The sequence below is a fragment of the Scyliorhinus canicula genome, chromosome 4 (assembly GCF_902713615.1).
Source record: "Scyliorhinus canicula chromosome 4, sScyCan1.1, whole genome shotgun sequence".
Classification (NCBI taxonomy): Eukaryota; Metazoa; Chordata; class Chondrichthyes; order Carcharhiniformes; family Scyliorhinidae; genus Scyliorhinus; species Scyliorhinus canicula.
The window spans coordinates 63,950,525-63,964,555 of NC_052149.1; the positions used below are offsets into that span (position 1 = coordinate 63,950,525).

General features: G+C 49.3%; 1 protein-coding gene across 5 annotated transcripts in view; it reads left to right on the top strand.

Moving 5' to 3' along the window:
• Nucleotides 1–14,031, top strand: part of oma1 (OMA1 zinc metallopeptidase) — an 80,604-nt gene that overhangs the window by 39,531 nt on the left and 27,042 nt on the right. For all 5 annotated transcript variants that reach the window (XM_038794364.1, XM_038794362.1, XM_038794361.1 and 2 more), the window contains exon 6: nt 13,112–13,240. In XM_038794364.1, coding sequence (XP_038650292.1) covers nt 13,112–13,240 — 129 coding nt within the window. The remainder of the gene's footprint in view (nt 1–13,111; nt 13,241–14,031) is intronic.

Below are 14,031 nucleotides of genomic sequence, written 5' to 3' on the forward strand. Positions count from 1 at the left end.
AGACGCCCATATCAGAGAGACGCCCATATCAGAGAGACGCCCATATCAGAGAGACGCCCATATCAGAGAGACGCCCATATCAGAGAGACGCCCATTTCAGAGAGACGCCCATTTCAGAGAGACCCCATAATCAGAGATTCCCCTGTATAAGAGACCCCTCCCCATATCAGACTCCCCACATAAGAGACCCCTCCCATAAAAGAGACCCTCCCATCAGTCACCCCTGCCTGAAAGCTAAAGAGCAGTCCAAGCAGAAATAGTGCAGAATCACTCCTTTTTCACTTACCTGTCCTTTACACCTGCAGACAGAAATGTAGAAAGCAGCAGCTATCACTTCATAGAAAGCCAAATACACTCAAGGCTTTAAACTCACTCAGACCCTTTAATCTGTGAGGCTCTTATTCACTTTCAAAAAGAAATAGCTTTCAATAGGCTGTAGTTGGCAGGGTAATAGCTTCGAGACAGCCAGGTGTCTCCATTGTTTATTTTCATTTCCCTTCATACTTGAATGCATCTCAAGTTACTGCTGTGAAGCTACCCACAATGTTTATAAACATTGAGCTATGATTGACAGTTTGGGTCACTCTCCTGCATGGTGTGCTGTTGTGTGTATGTGTGGGGGGCAGGATTCATGTTGTCGCAGGGGGGGCAGCCACCAGACCTTGGTATTGTGCTGCCCACTCAAATTGACGGCCCGATAACGGGATTCCCCACCGGGAACTCCCCACCATGCAAAAATCTGCATGACAAGGGAGAGTGAATCACACCTGGTTGCCGCTCCTAGTGCGAGCGCAGGCCAGGAGCGATCCTACTCCGGCTGGAGAACATAGTCTCACGAAAGGAGTATCCTGCCCTCTGTCTCCCACTGATTTTCAATTTCTTTGCATGTGTCAGTTTTTCTTTTATTTTTGCTCTCGGACAGCATCACTACTACTTCAGGGGTATCTTTTGTTTCTTTTCTTGTCCCATCAGCATTTTGTTTGGCCCCATAAATTTAGCGCTTCTGTCTTCAATCTGTGCAGTCCTCCACCATATCACAGACCTCACTTTGTCCATGTCCCACCCACCCTTTGCTTAAAACCTCTCATATCACAGAAGAATACAGTGCAGAAAAGGCTGTTTGGCCCATTGGGTCTGCACCGTCACATGAAAGGCACCTCACCTGCCAATCCTAATCCCATTTGCCAGCTCTTGGCCCATAGCCTCGAATGTTAAGATGTACCAAGTGCTCACCCAGGTGCTTTTTAAAGGATGTGAGGCAACCCGCCTCTACCATCCTCCCAGACAGTGCGTTCCAGACCAGCACCATCCTCTGAGTAAAACCGTTTTTCTTCCAATCCCCCCTGAACTCCCCTCCCTTACCTTGAATTTGTGTCCCCTCGTAACCGACCATTCAACTAAGGGGAGCAGCTGTTCCCTAAACGCTCTGCCCATGCCCCTCACAATCTTGTACACCTCGATCAGGTCGCCCCTTGGTTTTCTCTGCTTCAGCGAAAACAACCCAAGCCTATCCAACCTCTCTTCATAACTTGAATGTTCCATACCAGGCAACTTCCTGGTGAAATGCCTCTGCACCCGCTCCAGTGCAGTCACATCCTTCCTAATGTGGCGACTAGAACTGCACACATTACTCCAGCTGTGGCCTCATTAATGTTCTATATAACTCCAACAAGGCTTCCTTGGTTTTGTCATCCATGCCACGATTGATAACGGCAAGTGTCCCATATGCTTTTCACCACCCTATTCACCTGCCCTTCAGAGATCTATTTACAAACACGCCAAGGTCTCTTTATTCCTCAGAACTCCTTGAGTGTGGTGTCATTCATTGAATATTTCCTTATCAAATTACTCCTTCCAAAGTGTATCACCTCACAATTTATAGGATTAAATTCTATCTGCCACTTTTCTGCCCATTTCACCATCCCGTCTATATCTTCCCGTAACCCAAGACTCTCAGCCTCACTGTTAACCACCTGGCCTATCTTTGTGAAATCCGCAAACTTACTGATCCTACCCCCCACATAGTCATCTAAGTCATTTTTATAAATGATGAATAATGCGGGACCCAGATCTCTGTGGTATGCCACTGGACACTGGCTTCCAATCACTAAAACAGCTGTCTGTTGTCACCCTCTGTTTCCTACGGCTTGGTCAGCTTTAAATCCACCGTATCAAGTTTCCCAGTATCCCATGTGCATTTGCCTTCTTTATATTCTCCCATGTGGGACCTTGTCAAATGCTTGGCTCAAATTCATGTAAACTACATCAACTGTACTACCCTCAACTCCACACTTAGTCACGTGCTCAAAATATGCAATCAGATTTTTTAGCCATGCTGACTATTCCTGATCAAACCTTGCCTCTCCAAGTGGAGACAGATTCTCCTTCAGAATTTTCTCCATTAGTTTTCCTACCACTGACATGAGACTCACTGGCCTGTAATTCCCTGCCTTATCCCTACAACCTTTCTTAAATAGTGGGACCACATTTACGGTTCTTCAGTCCTCTGATACCTCTTCCGTGGCCAGAGAAGAATTAAAAATTTGGATCAGGGCCCCTGCAATTTCCTCACTCGCCTTCCACAGCAACCTGGGACATAATTCGTCCGGACCTGGAGATTGGTCCACTTTTAAGCCCGCCAACACCTTCAATACCTTGTCTCTCTCTATGACAACTTGCTCAATAATCTCACAGTCTCTCTCTCTTGAGTTCCATATCTGCCTCCGCATTCTCTTGGCTGAAGACAGATATGAAATATTAATTTAACACCCCTACCAATGTCCTCTAACTTTATCCAGCTCTGATGAAAAATTATTAACATGAAAGGCCCACAGATGTTGCCTGACCTGCTCAGCATATCCAGAATCTTCTGTTTTTACACTATATAAATGCAAGTTGTTGTTATGGTGGTATGTTTAAAAATGAAACACATTTATTAAAATTTACATTGCCTTTTGTAACTTCAAACAAAATTCTGAGTATTACAGTTACCTGACGAGTCAGAATTTTGATAACGGCTAATTCTCTGAACAGTCAGAAACTGGTCTCTTACATCCTTTCAGTAGAGACTTTTCTAATGGTATACCAGCCATCTTCTATTGATTACCTTGGGCGTGATTCACACAGGGGGCCAGAACGGCGCTGGAGCGGTTCACAGCGCTCCAGCCTTACATCCTGGGGGCGGCATCCTGGGGGCGACGTCAACCCACGCATGCGCAGTGGCAAAGCACCAAACGATGCCTGCGCGGTAGATTCATGGAATGCTCCGGCCCCGACGCAGCATGTCGCGGGAGTTCTGGGGCCGGAAGCGCAACAAAGTAGGCCCGGGGGGGGGGAGGCCGGCTCGCCGATCAGTGAGCCCCGATCGCAGGCCAGACCCCATCGGAGCCCCCCCCCCCCCTCCCGGGGGACAGAGCCCCCCTCACTCCCACAGGCCGCCCCCCCCCCCCCCCCCCCCCGACCCTTCACGCAGAGTTCCCGCCAGCAGTGACCAAGTGTGGACGGCGCGGCGGGACTCTGCTTTTTCCACATGGCCGCTCAGCCCATCCGGGCCGGAGAATTGGCGGCCCTGTCACGGACAGCAGCCCTCAACCGACGCCACGCCAAATGCGCCGGCGCAAATGGCGCCGATTCTCTGCACCTCGGAGAATTAGGTGCCAGCATCGGAACGGCGTGGCACGGTTGCGACAATTCTCCAGCCTGGCGCAGGGCTCGGAGAATCCCGCCCTAGTTTTGTTCTTCCTCACAAGTGGAAACATTCTATGATCACTTTATAAAAACCTTTCATAATTTTAGAGACTTCTGGTCACTATTTTGCCTTCTCTTTTCAAAAGAAAAAGGTCTATTCAACCTATCCTGATAACCTCACAGACATGCTTCATCCTTGTAAATCATTTTGCCAGACTTCTGGTGGCGGCAATGAGGAGCTAAGCCGCACATTCGGCAGCTCCCGCTGAGAACGGACTTTAGGGCTCTTTTCAGGGCCCCCAACGGAGCTGTAGCGGCAAATCCCGACGGGGGAAGAGGTCAGGAGTCGACCCCAACAGTCCTATGGTCCTGACCAGGAGTGGGGTAAGGAAAAAACCAGAGAAAGCACCCCTGAAAAAACGGCGGAAGAAAGACAAAATGGCGGCCGGCGGAGGCCTTGAGGAGCTGAGGCAGTGGGCCCAGGAGCAGCAGGCGACTCTGCTGCGCTGCTTCCAGGAGCTTAAGTTGGAGCTGTTGGAGTCGCTGAAGGTAACCAACAGGGAGCTGATGGAGACCCAGACAGCAAGTTGCCGTGGCGGGGAAGGTGGAAGTGCATGAGGCGCTCCATAAAAGATGGCAGGAGCGGTTCGAGGAGCTGGACAGGAGGAAGAATTTGCGGATCCTGGGCCTCACGGAGGGGCTGGAGGGGTCGGACCTAGCGGCCTATGTGGTGACTATGTTAAACTCGCTGTTGGAGGCTGGATCCTTCCAGGGGCCCCTGGAGTTAGAGGGGGCCCACAGAATTCTGGCTAGGAGGCCCAAGCCGAACGGTGTTGGTGAGGTTTCATCGGTTCGTGGATCGTGAGTGTGTGCTCCGGTGGGCCAAGAAGGAGCGGAGCAGCAAGTGGGAGAACACGGAGGTGCGGATCTTCCAGGACTGGAGTGCGGTGGTGGCGAGGCGGAGGGCCGGGTTTAACCGGACGAAGGCGGTGCTCCACAGACGGAGTGTGAAGTTCGGCATGTTGCAGCCGGCGCGTCTGTGGGTCACCTATAAGGATCGGCACCATTATTTTGAGTCCCCGGAGGAGGCGTGGGCCTTTGTGCAGGCCGAGAAATTGGACTCAAACTGAGGGTCTAGGATGGGAGATGCTATGTAATACTGTATTTGTATTTGTATTTGCTTGGTTTAGTGTAAGATGTGGGTTGGCCTTAGGGTGGGTGGGGTGATGTCATATTGTCTTTTCTATATGGATTTTTATGCAGGGGGTCGGGTGGACGGGTTCGAGCACAGGGGTAAACGGGGAGTTCGGGGAGCTGGTGGGGGGGACTGACAATGGGAGTAGCCCTGGATGAGGCAGGGCCGGGCAGGGCGAAAGCGCGGGCTTTCTGCGGGTTTCCCGCGCTAGGACATGGTGGGGGCGGGTCCGGGGCTGAGAAGCGCGGGTCGTTGCTGGCTGTTTTCTTTTCCCGCTCAAGAGCCGGGGAGGGGGGGGAGCCGTTGACGGGCACAATGGAGGAGGGGCAGTCCCACGTGGGGAGGAGTCGAAGGTAGGGCGGGAGTCGCCGGGGTCAGCAGAAGTTAGCTGGCTCACGGGAGTGCTATGGAGGGAGGGGCGCGGCTAAGAGGGGTCCTAGCCGGGGGGGGGGGGGGGGGGGGGGGGTACCGGGTTGCCGCTGAAACGGTCAGGAAGGAGCTGGAGGACGCAGGGGGTGCTGGAGGGGGGGAGTTGCCGCCGTGGGAAACTGGCAGAGCGGGGGACGCTGCCGGGGGTGGGCAAGGGATGGGGTATGGCTAATCGGCAGGATCCCTGGAGGTTTGCGAGGCCTAGGGCCAGGGAATACTCGTTTTTCTCCCACGTACATAAGGCCTACTCAAGGATTGATTTTTTTATCCTGAGCAGGGGGTTGGTGTCGAGGGTGGAGGATGTGGAATACTCCGCCATTGCCATTTCAGATCATGCCCCGCACTGGATGGACCTCGGGCTGGGGGAAGAGAGGGACCAACGTCCGCTCTGGCGCATTGAGGTGGGGCTGCTGGCAGATGATGAGGTGGCCGAGAGGGTTCGGGGATGTATTGAGAGGTACCTTGCGGCCAATGATAACGGGGAGGTCCGAGTGGGGACAGTCTGGGAGGCATTGAAGGCGGTGATGAGGGGGGAATTGATCTCCATCCGAACCCATAGGGAGAGGGGGGAGCAGAGGGAGAGGGAGAGACTGATAGGGGAGATGGCGCGGGTGTATAGGAGATATGCGGAGGCCCCAGAGGAGGGATTGCTGGGGGAGAGGCGTAGCCTTCAGGCCAGATTCGACCTATTGACTACCAGAAAGGCGGAAGTTCAGTGGAGGAAAGCACAGGGGGCGGTGTATAAATACGGGGAGAAAGCGAGCAGGATGCTGGCGCACCAGCTCCGGAAGCGAGATGCGGCCAGGGAGATTGGGGGAGTGGCAGATGGGGCTGGGAAGGTGGTGCGGAGGGGAGTAGATGTTAATGGGGTCTTCAGTGACTTCTATGGGGGACTGTACCGGTCGGAGCCCCCGGTGGAGGGGGGTGGAATGGGGCGCTTCTTGGACAAGCTGCGATTCCCGAGGGTGGAGGAGGAGCAGGTGGAGGGACTGGGGGCGCCGATCGAGCTGGAGGAGGTGGTCAAAGGGATAGGGAGCATGCAGTTGGGGAAGGCGCCGGGGCCGGACGGGTTTCCGGCGGAATTTTATAAAAGGTATTTGGACCTGTTGGGCCCCCTGTTGGTCCGGACCTTTAACGAGGCAAGGGAGGGGGGGGCTTTGCCCCCAACTATGTCACGGGCGCTGATTTCCTTGATCCTGAAGCGGGACAAGGACCCTCTGCAGTGCGGATCATATAGGCCGATTTCGCTGCTGAACGGCGATGTTAAGCTGTTGGCAAAGATCCTGGCCACTAGAATAGAGGATTGCGTGCCCGGGGTCATTCATGAGGACCAGACGGGGTTTGTGAAGGGAAGGCAGTTGAATACAAACGTACGAAGGCTCCTCAACGTTATTATGATGCCGGCTGTGGAAGGGGAGGCGGAGATAGTGGTGGCATTAGATGCGGAGAAGGCCTTCGATGGGGTTGAGTGGGAGTATTTGTGGGAGGTGTTGGAGAGGTTTGGGGAGGGGTTTATCCGGTGGGTGAGGCTGCTCTACGAGGCCCCGATGGCGAGTGTAGCCACAAATAGGAGGAGGTCAGAGTACTTTCGGTTGTACCGGGGGACGAAACAGGGGTGCCCCCTGTCCCCCTTGCTCTTCGCGTTGGCGATTGAGCCCTTGGCCATGGCATTGAAGGAGTCAGGGAACTGGTGCGGGGTGGGGAGGAGCATCGAGTGTCGCTGTACGCGGACAACCTGTTGCTGTATGTGGCGGACCCGGTGGGGGGGATGCCGGAGGTGATGAGGATTCTTAGTGAATTCGGGGGTTTCTCGGGGTATAAGCTGAACCTGGGCGAGAGTGAGGTGTTTGTGGTGCATCCGGGGGATCAAGAGGAGGGGATTGGTCGGCTCCCATTGAAGCAGGCAAGGAAGAGCCAAGAATCAGGGGAAAATGGACGGGAATCGGGGGAAGGTAGCGGGGGGGGGGGGGGGGGGGGGGGGGGGGGGGGGGGGGCTACGGGTTCGTTATGGGGGTTTGATGGCTAGCCAAGGCCCAAACCAAACTGTAAATAAATGCCTATAAACATGTGCCTCGGCCATATTGGGGAATGTAAAATATGTAAGCCGGCTAAAGGGGGCGGCCACAGTTGTTATTACGAAGATGCTTACCTGTAAATATACATGTTAATTTTTGCGTGTTTTTTTTTCTCTCTAATAATTTGTTATTTGTTCAATATAAAATATGAAACTCATAAAAATATTTTTTAAAAAAAAGAACGAGAGTGCAGAGATTTAAGGTGATTTGCAATAGAAGCAAATGTGATGTGAGAAAAAACTTTGTCACATAATTGGTGGTACAGGGCCGGAATGCACTGCCTGGAAGTGTGGTGGAGGCAGGTTCAATTGAAGCAGTCAGTATGGCATTTGATGAATATTTGAATAGGAACATTATGGTAGAGGTATGGGAAATGGCATTAAACTAGTATTTTTCAAACATTTTTTCCTGGGACCCGCTTTTACCAACCGGCCGACACTCAGAACCCATGCCGGCCGACTTTCGTGACACACACTGGCTGACCTTCGTAACGCACCATTTCTGCTTACCTTTAATGCGACAGATAAGCCTGCTTGGTCCTTACAATCTCTCTTGCTTTGTAATTCAATGTTACATTTATGCTAAGGACTTCAGCTGATGATTCAAGTTCTTGTTGCATCCTTTGAAAAAAGAACAGAAGGTTTGTCCTTGAACTCGCCATGCTTGGTCTTCAAATGCCTTTGAAGTTTAGAGGCTTTTAAGCTTTCATTTGTCAGTAATTCCCTGCATATAACCCGCATAGGCTTTGCATTCTGAGTTGTATTAGCACAATTGACAAAGCCACACCTCAAGATATCATCTTTACACTGCTTTGTTCCCGATTTCACTTTTTTCTTCGGTTTAAACAAACCATCTTCAGTTCTTCACAGTCCTGTTGAGTGCTTGCTTGAAGCCAGAAAATGGAGGGATGTCTCCTCTGTGATTGTGTGGGAAAACACGGACATACAGGACGCATGACATCAGTGCACGTGTCGAGCATGTGACCTGCTCTCTGCCACTGCTTCTGGCCGGAAGACTGCATCGTTCTATTTAAAATTCTCAATTTAACAGCCGGTCATGGCCGACATTCTGAATTTAACAATCGGTCGCAGCCAGCATTCTTAATTTAATCCCTGGTCACAGCTATTGGGCGCTTCTCCCGCAATTGGGAACGTGACGACCGATCGCTCCATGACCCTCCCAATACCCGCGTGTGGGTTGCGACCCGCAGTTTGAAAAACCCTGCATTAAGCCATAATGCTCATTTGGAGAGTCGGTGCAGACACAATGGGCCAAACGGTCTCCTTCTGCGCCAAAATTCTATTTGCCAAAATACAAAATGTACGTATATGAATTAAGAGCAGACCATTTGGCTCTTGAAGCTTTGATAAGATCATGCCTGATCTGATCATGGCCTCAACTCCACTTGCCTTTCTACCCTCTGACTCTCTTGTCAATCAAGAATTTATCTAACTCAGCCTTTAAAATATTCAATGACCCCCCCCCCCCCAAAAACACTCTATGGGGAAGAGGTCCACAGACTCACAAACCTCTGAGAGAAAAGAAATTCACCTCATGTCTGTCTTAAATGGGACACATTTTGTTTTTAAACGCTGTTCTCTGGTTCTAGTCTCCCCACAAGGAGAAACATCCTTTCAGAATCCACCCTGTCAAGTCCCCACCTCTAAACTCCAAGGGATGTAGACTTAAACTGTAATTTCTCACGTTCTAATCTCAGCGCTTTAAAATCAGCTTTCCTTCTATGTGTTGACCTGAGATTTGTCATGTTAATTCTCAGTTATTGGGCGTGATTTGACATAAAATTTTCTTCTTTTTTAATTTTAGAGTATCCAATTCTTTTTTTTTTCCAATTAAGAGGCAATGTAGCGTGGCCAATCCATCTAGCCTGCACATCTTTGGGTTGTGGGGGTAAGACCCCGCAGACATGAGGAGAATGTGCAAAGTCCACATGGACAATGATCCGGGGCCGGGATCGAACCCAGGTCGTCGTCGCTAACTGAAAAGTTTCTAGTGTTATTTGTGTTGGAGTTTGCTAGGAGATTCCCCCGGCGGGTTCCCCATCGCTATCTAATGACACTTAGTCACTTTTTTGGGCCTGGGTAGTTTCTCACTTTTAACCCATACTTAGAATTTGTTCAGCACTGGGAAGTTGAACTCGGGGATCGAGCCTCCATTTGAAAGGGTGCCCTGATCACTAAGTGAGCTTATGAGTCCCCCCCCCCCCCCCCCCCCCCCCCCCCCCCCCCCCCCCCCCACACACACACACACACACACATGGGAATTACCTCACCCCCCCCCCCCCCCCACCTCAAATGAGGACATTGAGGAGTCCCTGGGGGGCTCCCTCTTCAGGACCCCACTCCCCCTTACAGGCACCCCCCTTCCAAGACCCTCAACTGTCACCCTCCCAACCTCCCAGAGGTCCTTCTTACCTGCTGCGCACACGCCACCCTTCATACCTCCTTCTGCCCTGCTTTCATGGGCATGGCCTCCCTTGGGTCCTGACATAGAACAGTACAGCACAGAACAGGCCCTTCGGCCCTCAATGTTGTGCCGAGCCATGATCACCCTACTCAAACCCACGTATCCACCCTATACCCGTAACCCAACAACCACCCCCTTAACCTTACTTTTATTAGGACACTACGGGCAATTTAGCATAGCCAATCCACCTAACCCGCACATCTTTGGACTGTGGGAGGAAACCGGAGCACCCGGAGGAAACCCACGCACACAGGGGGAGGACGTGCAGACTCCACACAGACAGTGACCCAGCCGGGAATCGAACTTGGGACCCTGGAGCTGTGAAGCATTTATGCTAACCACCATGCTACCCTGCTACCTTTGGTAGTGCCAACCTGGTACTCGTGCCCTTGCACTGCCCCCCTGGCAGTGCTCCTGCCAGCTTGGCAGTGCCACCAGGGCATCCTGGCAGTGCCAGGGTGGCAGCGCCAAGATACCAGCCTGGCAGTGCCAAGGTGCCCGTGTTCCAGGAGGCTACGCTACACTATCCTTGGCCACCTAGGGGCCTCCAATGGCCTGTGGGAGCCCCTGGTGCGGTTCTGCCTGGTCCACCTTTGTGTGGACCAGTACTGAACAGAACCCTGCTGGGGACTCACTGGGGAAGCCGTTAGATGCCAGGAGGCCAGGAGATACAGAGTAAGTAGGCCTTAAGTAGGTTTAAGGCCTACTTACATGAGCGCGGCATGATCCCACCCATTGTGGGCGGTGTCCTGATCCCGACACCTTGCGGGACTTGGGTAGATCCCATGAGGCGCTGTGACTCTTGGGAAGTCTGCGGTAGGCTTCACCAGTGATCTACCGGCCACAAGTCACTCCCATTGGGGCACAATGTAGCCAGCAGATCGCTCCCATTATCTGAAACCGTATTGTATTATGGTCAATATAGTCCAGATGTTCACCTATTTTTACTTCTCTAAGCTGTTCTAGTTCATTCCTCATTCCCAGATCCAGTAGTGAATCCTCTCCTGTTGGTCGTTTTACAGGCTAGCTTAGAAATTAGCACTGGACATGTTACACTTGTTCTGGCCAATTTATTTTGGTGTAGTTGAAATTTCCTATCATTATTATTCTCTGCTTATTTATTTGTTTCCATATTCCTTCTTCCACCTCACTTTCACTATTCCGTGGTGTGTAGTCTGTCATCATGATTGTGATTGATCCTTTTTTATCTTTTATCTCTTCACATGGATTCTATTTCTGTCTTACTGATGGCTCTGTCACTTTTTTCTACAGCCGTTATGTTATCTGTAACAACTACAGCTAATCCAGCTCACCTTTGCGCTTCTCTATCTTTTCTACATATATTATACCCATCAACGTTTGATTCTAAGGTCTAATTGTTCTGTAGTCATATCTCAGCAATCCCAACTCCGTCTTGTTCCTCACAATGCTCCGGTATTATAGTCTCCAGTTCCCCATTTGTTACAAAACCTGCATCCATTGCTGTGCATACAGTTTACATTATTTTCGCAGTAGTTCCTCTCACTTTATTTTAATCATCTTTTTACCCTCCTGTTCTGTAAAAAATTATACCGTGGCTATTTATGTGCTCCTTTAGCATAATCTGTCCCATGCTCTCCTTTCATTTCTTGAAGACCATTCCTCCTCCTTACTGGTTTAAAGCCTTTCCTCTATTTATCATTTTCCGTATGACACTGATCGCACTCCAGTTCAGCTGGAACCTGTCACATTGTGTCAAATGTCAACCATGGGTAAGTTGGTAATACTCTTGTCCCTGAATCAGTTGCATTTGGGTTTAAATCCCACTCCAGGACTTGAGCACAAAAACTCTTGGCTGACACTTCAGTGCTGAGCTGGTGCTGTACTGGCAGAGCTGCCACCTTTCAGATTCGGGATTAAACTGAGGCCCTGTCTCTCCTCTCAGGTGGACATAAAATATCCCATATCCTTACTTGACAAAAGCAGGGAAGTTATCCCTGGTATTCTGACCAGCTCTCGATAAATATCATTAAAATCTGTTAACTGAATTATCACTTTACTGTACATAGGAGCTTACTGAGTTCAAACTGGCCACTATGTTAGAATCATAGAATTTACAATGCAGAAGGAGGCCATTCAGCCCATCGAGCCTGCACCGGCCCTTGGAAAGAGCACCCTACTTAAGCCCACTCCTCCACCTTATCTCACAACCCAGTAATCCCAGCTAACCTTTGTAGACACTAAGGGACAAATTAGCATGTCCAATCCACCTAATCTACACAAATCTGGATTGTGGGAGGAAACCAAGCAGACACGGGGAGAAAGTACAAACTCCATACAGTCACCCAAGGTGGGAATTGGCCCCTGGAGCTGTGAGGCAGCAGTGCTAACCACTGTGCCACTGTACGGCCGTTACCTACATTTGGATGCTGGATAAATTGTTTTCATAAATTCCCTTTTCACCTTAACATGAATATTTTGTAGCCTGTTATTTCCAGTTTTGAAGACTCCTCTTTTCTGCCCAGGTTAATTTTATAAACTACGTCCCCTCTTAAATCTTGTTGCAATTCACTTTTGTCTTTGGCTGTTTATTATCTTTTTCTATATTTGTATTGAATCTAAATGTATTTTGGTTACTGTTTTGCAGTTGTCCTCCTACTCTTGCATTAGTTGTCGGCTAAAGTTACTCAGCAATGCTTCAAGCAACACTCCTTTCCTTGTTGCAATAGAAACATGCTGATCATATCAGTCTTGGTTGCATTCTAAAAAAACATTCCTTTAATCCAGTCTACCTCGGGATAGTTTAAAATACCCTAGTCATTGCCCATTGTTCTGTCATTTACTGACAAAAAATGGAAATCCATTTTACTGTCTAGAAATCAGTCTTGAAGATGTTGATCGCAATATCAGTTGTGTACCAGAGGTTTTGTAGTTTGATCTAGTTTTTAACCAGGAAGACCTTGTTACAGCACTATCTTAGGCCCTGGAATCAACACAAGTATAATACAATTAATAGATTTAATTTAATCTTTGATGAGTAGTGGGATTCATTTACATCAGATACGAGCAGGTTGGTGTTCGTAGACGTATAATGAGGCAATGGAAAATCTGGATAATTGGAGTGTGGATAATGAGGTTCTATTACACAAGCATAGACCTGACAGGGTTGTAATGATATTTATATGAGTACAATTTGTTTTCAGTAAAATGAATAACCATTAACTTATCAGGATGCTGGTCATGTGATGTTGTTGATTTCCAGGCAGAACATGCGAGCATAATTCAGCTCCTAGATTTTGTGTCTCTTGTATTCTTGACACTTATTTGGGCTGTGTTCCCAAGGGATAGTCTTGCTGTTCTGGGACAGTGGATCCAAAGCAAACTGATTCAGGTGAGAACATTTACTTCTCCTTTGTGAATTTAATTTTCTAGGTCAGTATTAAAGTCAGCAAATATAATCAAGCAGTATTAATCTGTAAATCTGCAAAAGAATAACAAAGACATTGTACTGTTGAAAATTATAGCTTGACCAAAACCTGACATGTCTTTTTTGCATCTCCAGCTCTCTCCAAGGCATTGACTCATGCTAGACTGTGCTGCCGTGAAGGCAGCAATTGTAGTAGTTTGCCATCACCTCATTTGTATGACGTAAACGTTGAATAAGCAGAGCTTTAATAACAATAACCATAAAAATTGCTCTTTTTATTCCTCCATTTTTGGTGCATGGGTGCTGAGGTCAGTTGTGATGGACAAAATCCTGCAGCTGTTCACGCAGGCATGAACCCCACCATGGGTTTCCTGGTGGCGAAGGGTGGATTTTGACACTGGCCAATGACGGGCCGTCTCCCGCCGCTGAGAGAGGCCAGAGAATCTTGCCCAATATCTCTGCTGTTCTTTGGGTTGGTGTAAGCTAACTCAGCACAAACTGGGGATCAAATAGCACCCATCCCGTTCCAAATGCTTGATTAGTCTGCTGGCTTCTGTATTTCCTCACTGACGTTTAGGGAACATTGTGTCTTTTTAAAAAAGCATTAAGTAAGAGTTGAATGTTTTAATAAAATTAACTTTCAGCTGTTAGTAACCATGTCTGTATAAAATTTAAGTATTACACTGAGACTCTCTGTAATGTTTTCTAGGGTAGGTATACTGTCCTGTTTCAAAGCATATTTTTCACCACAATGG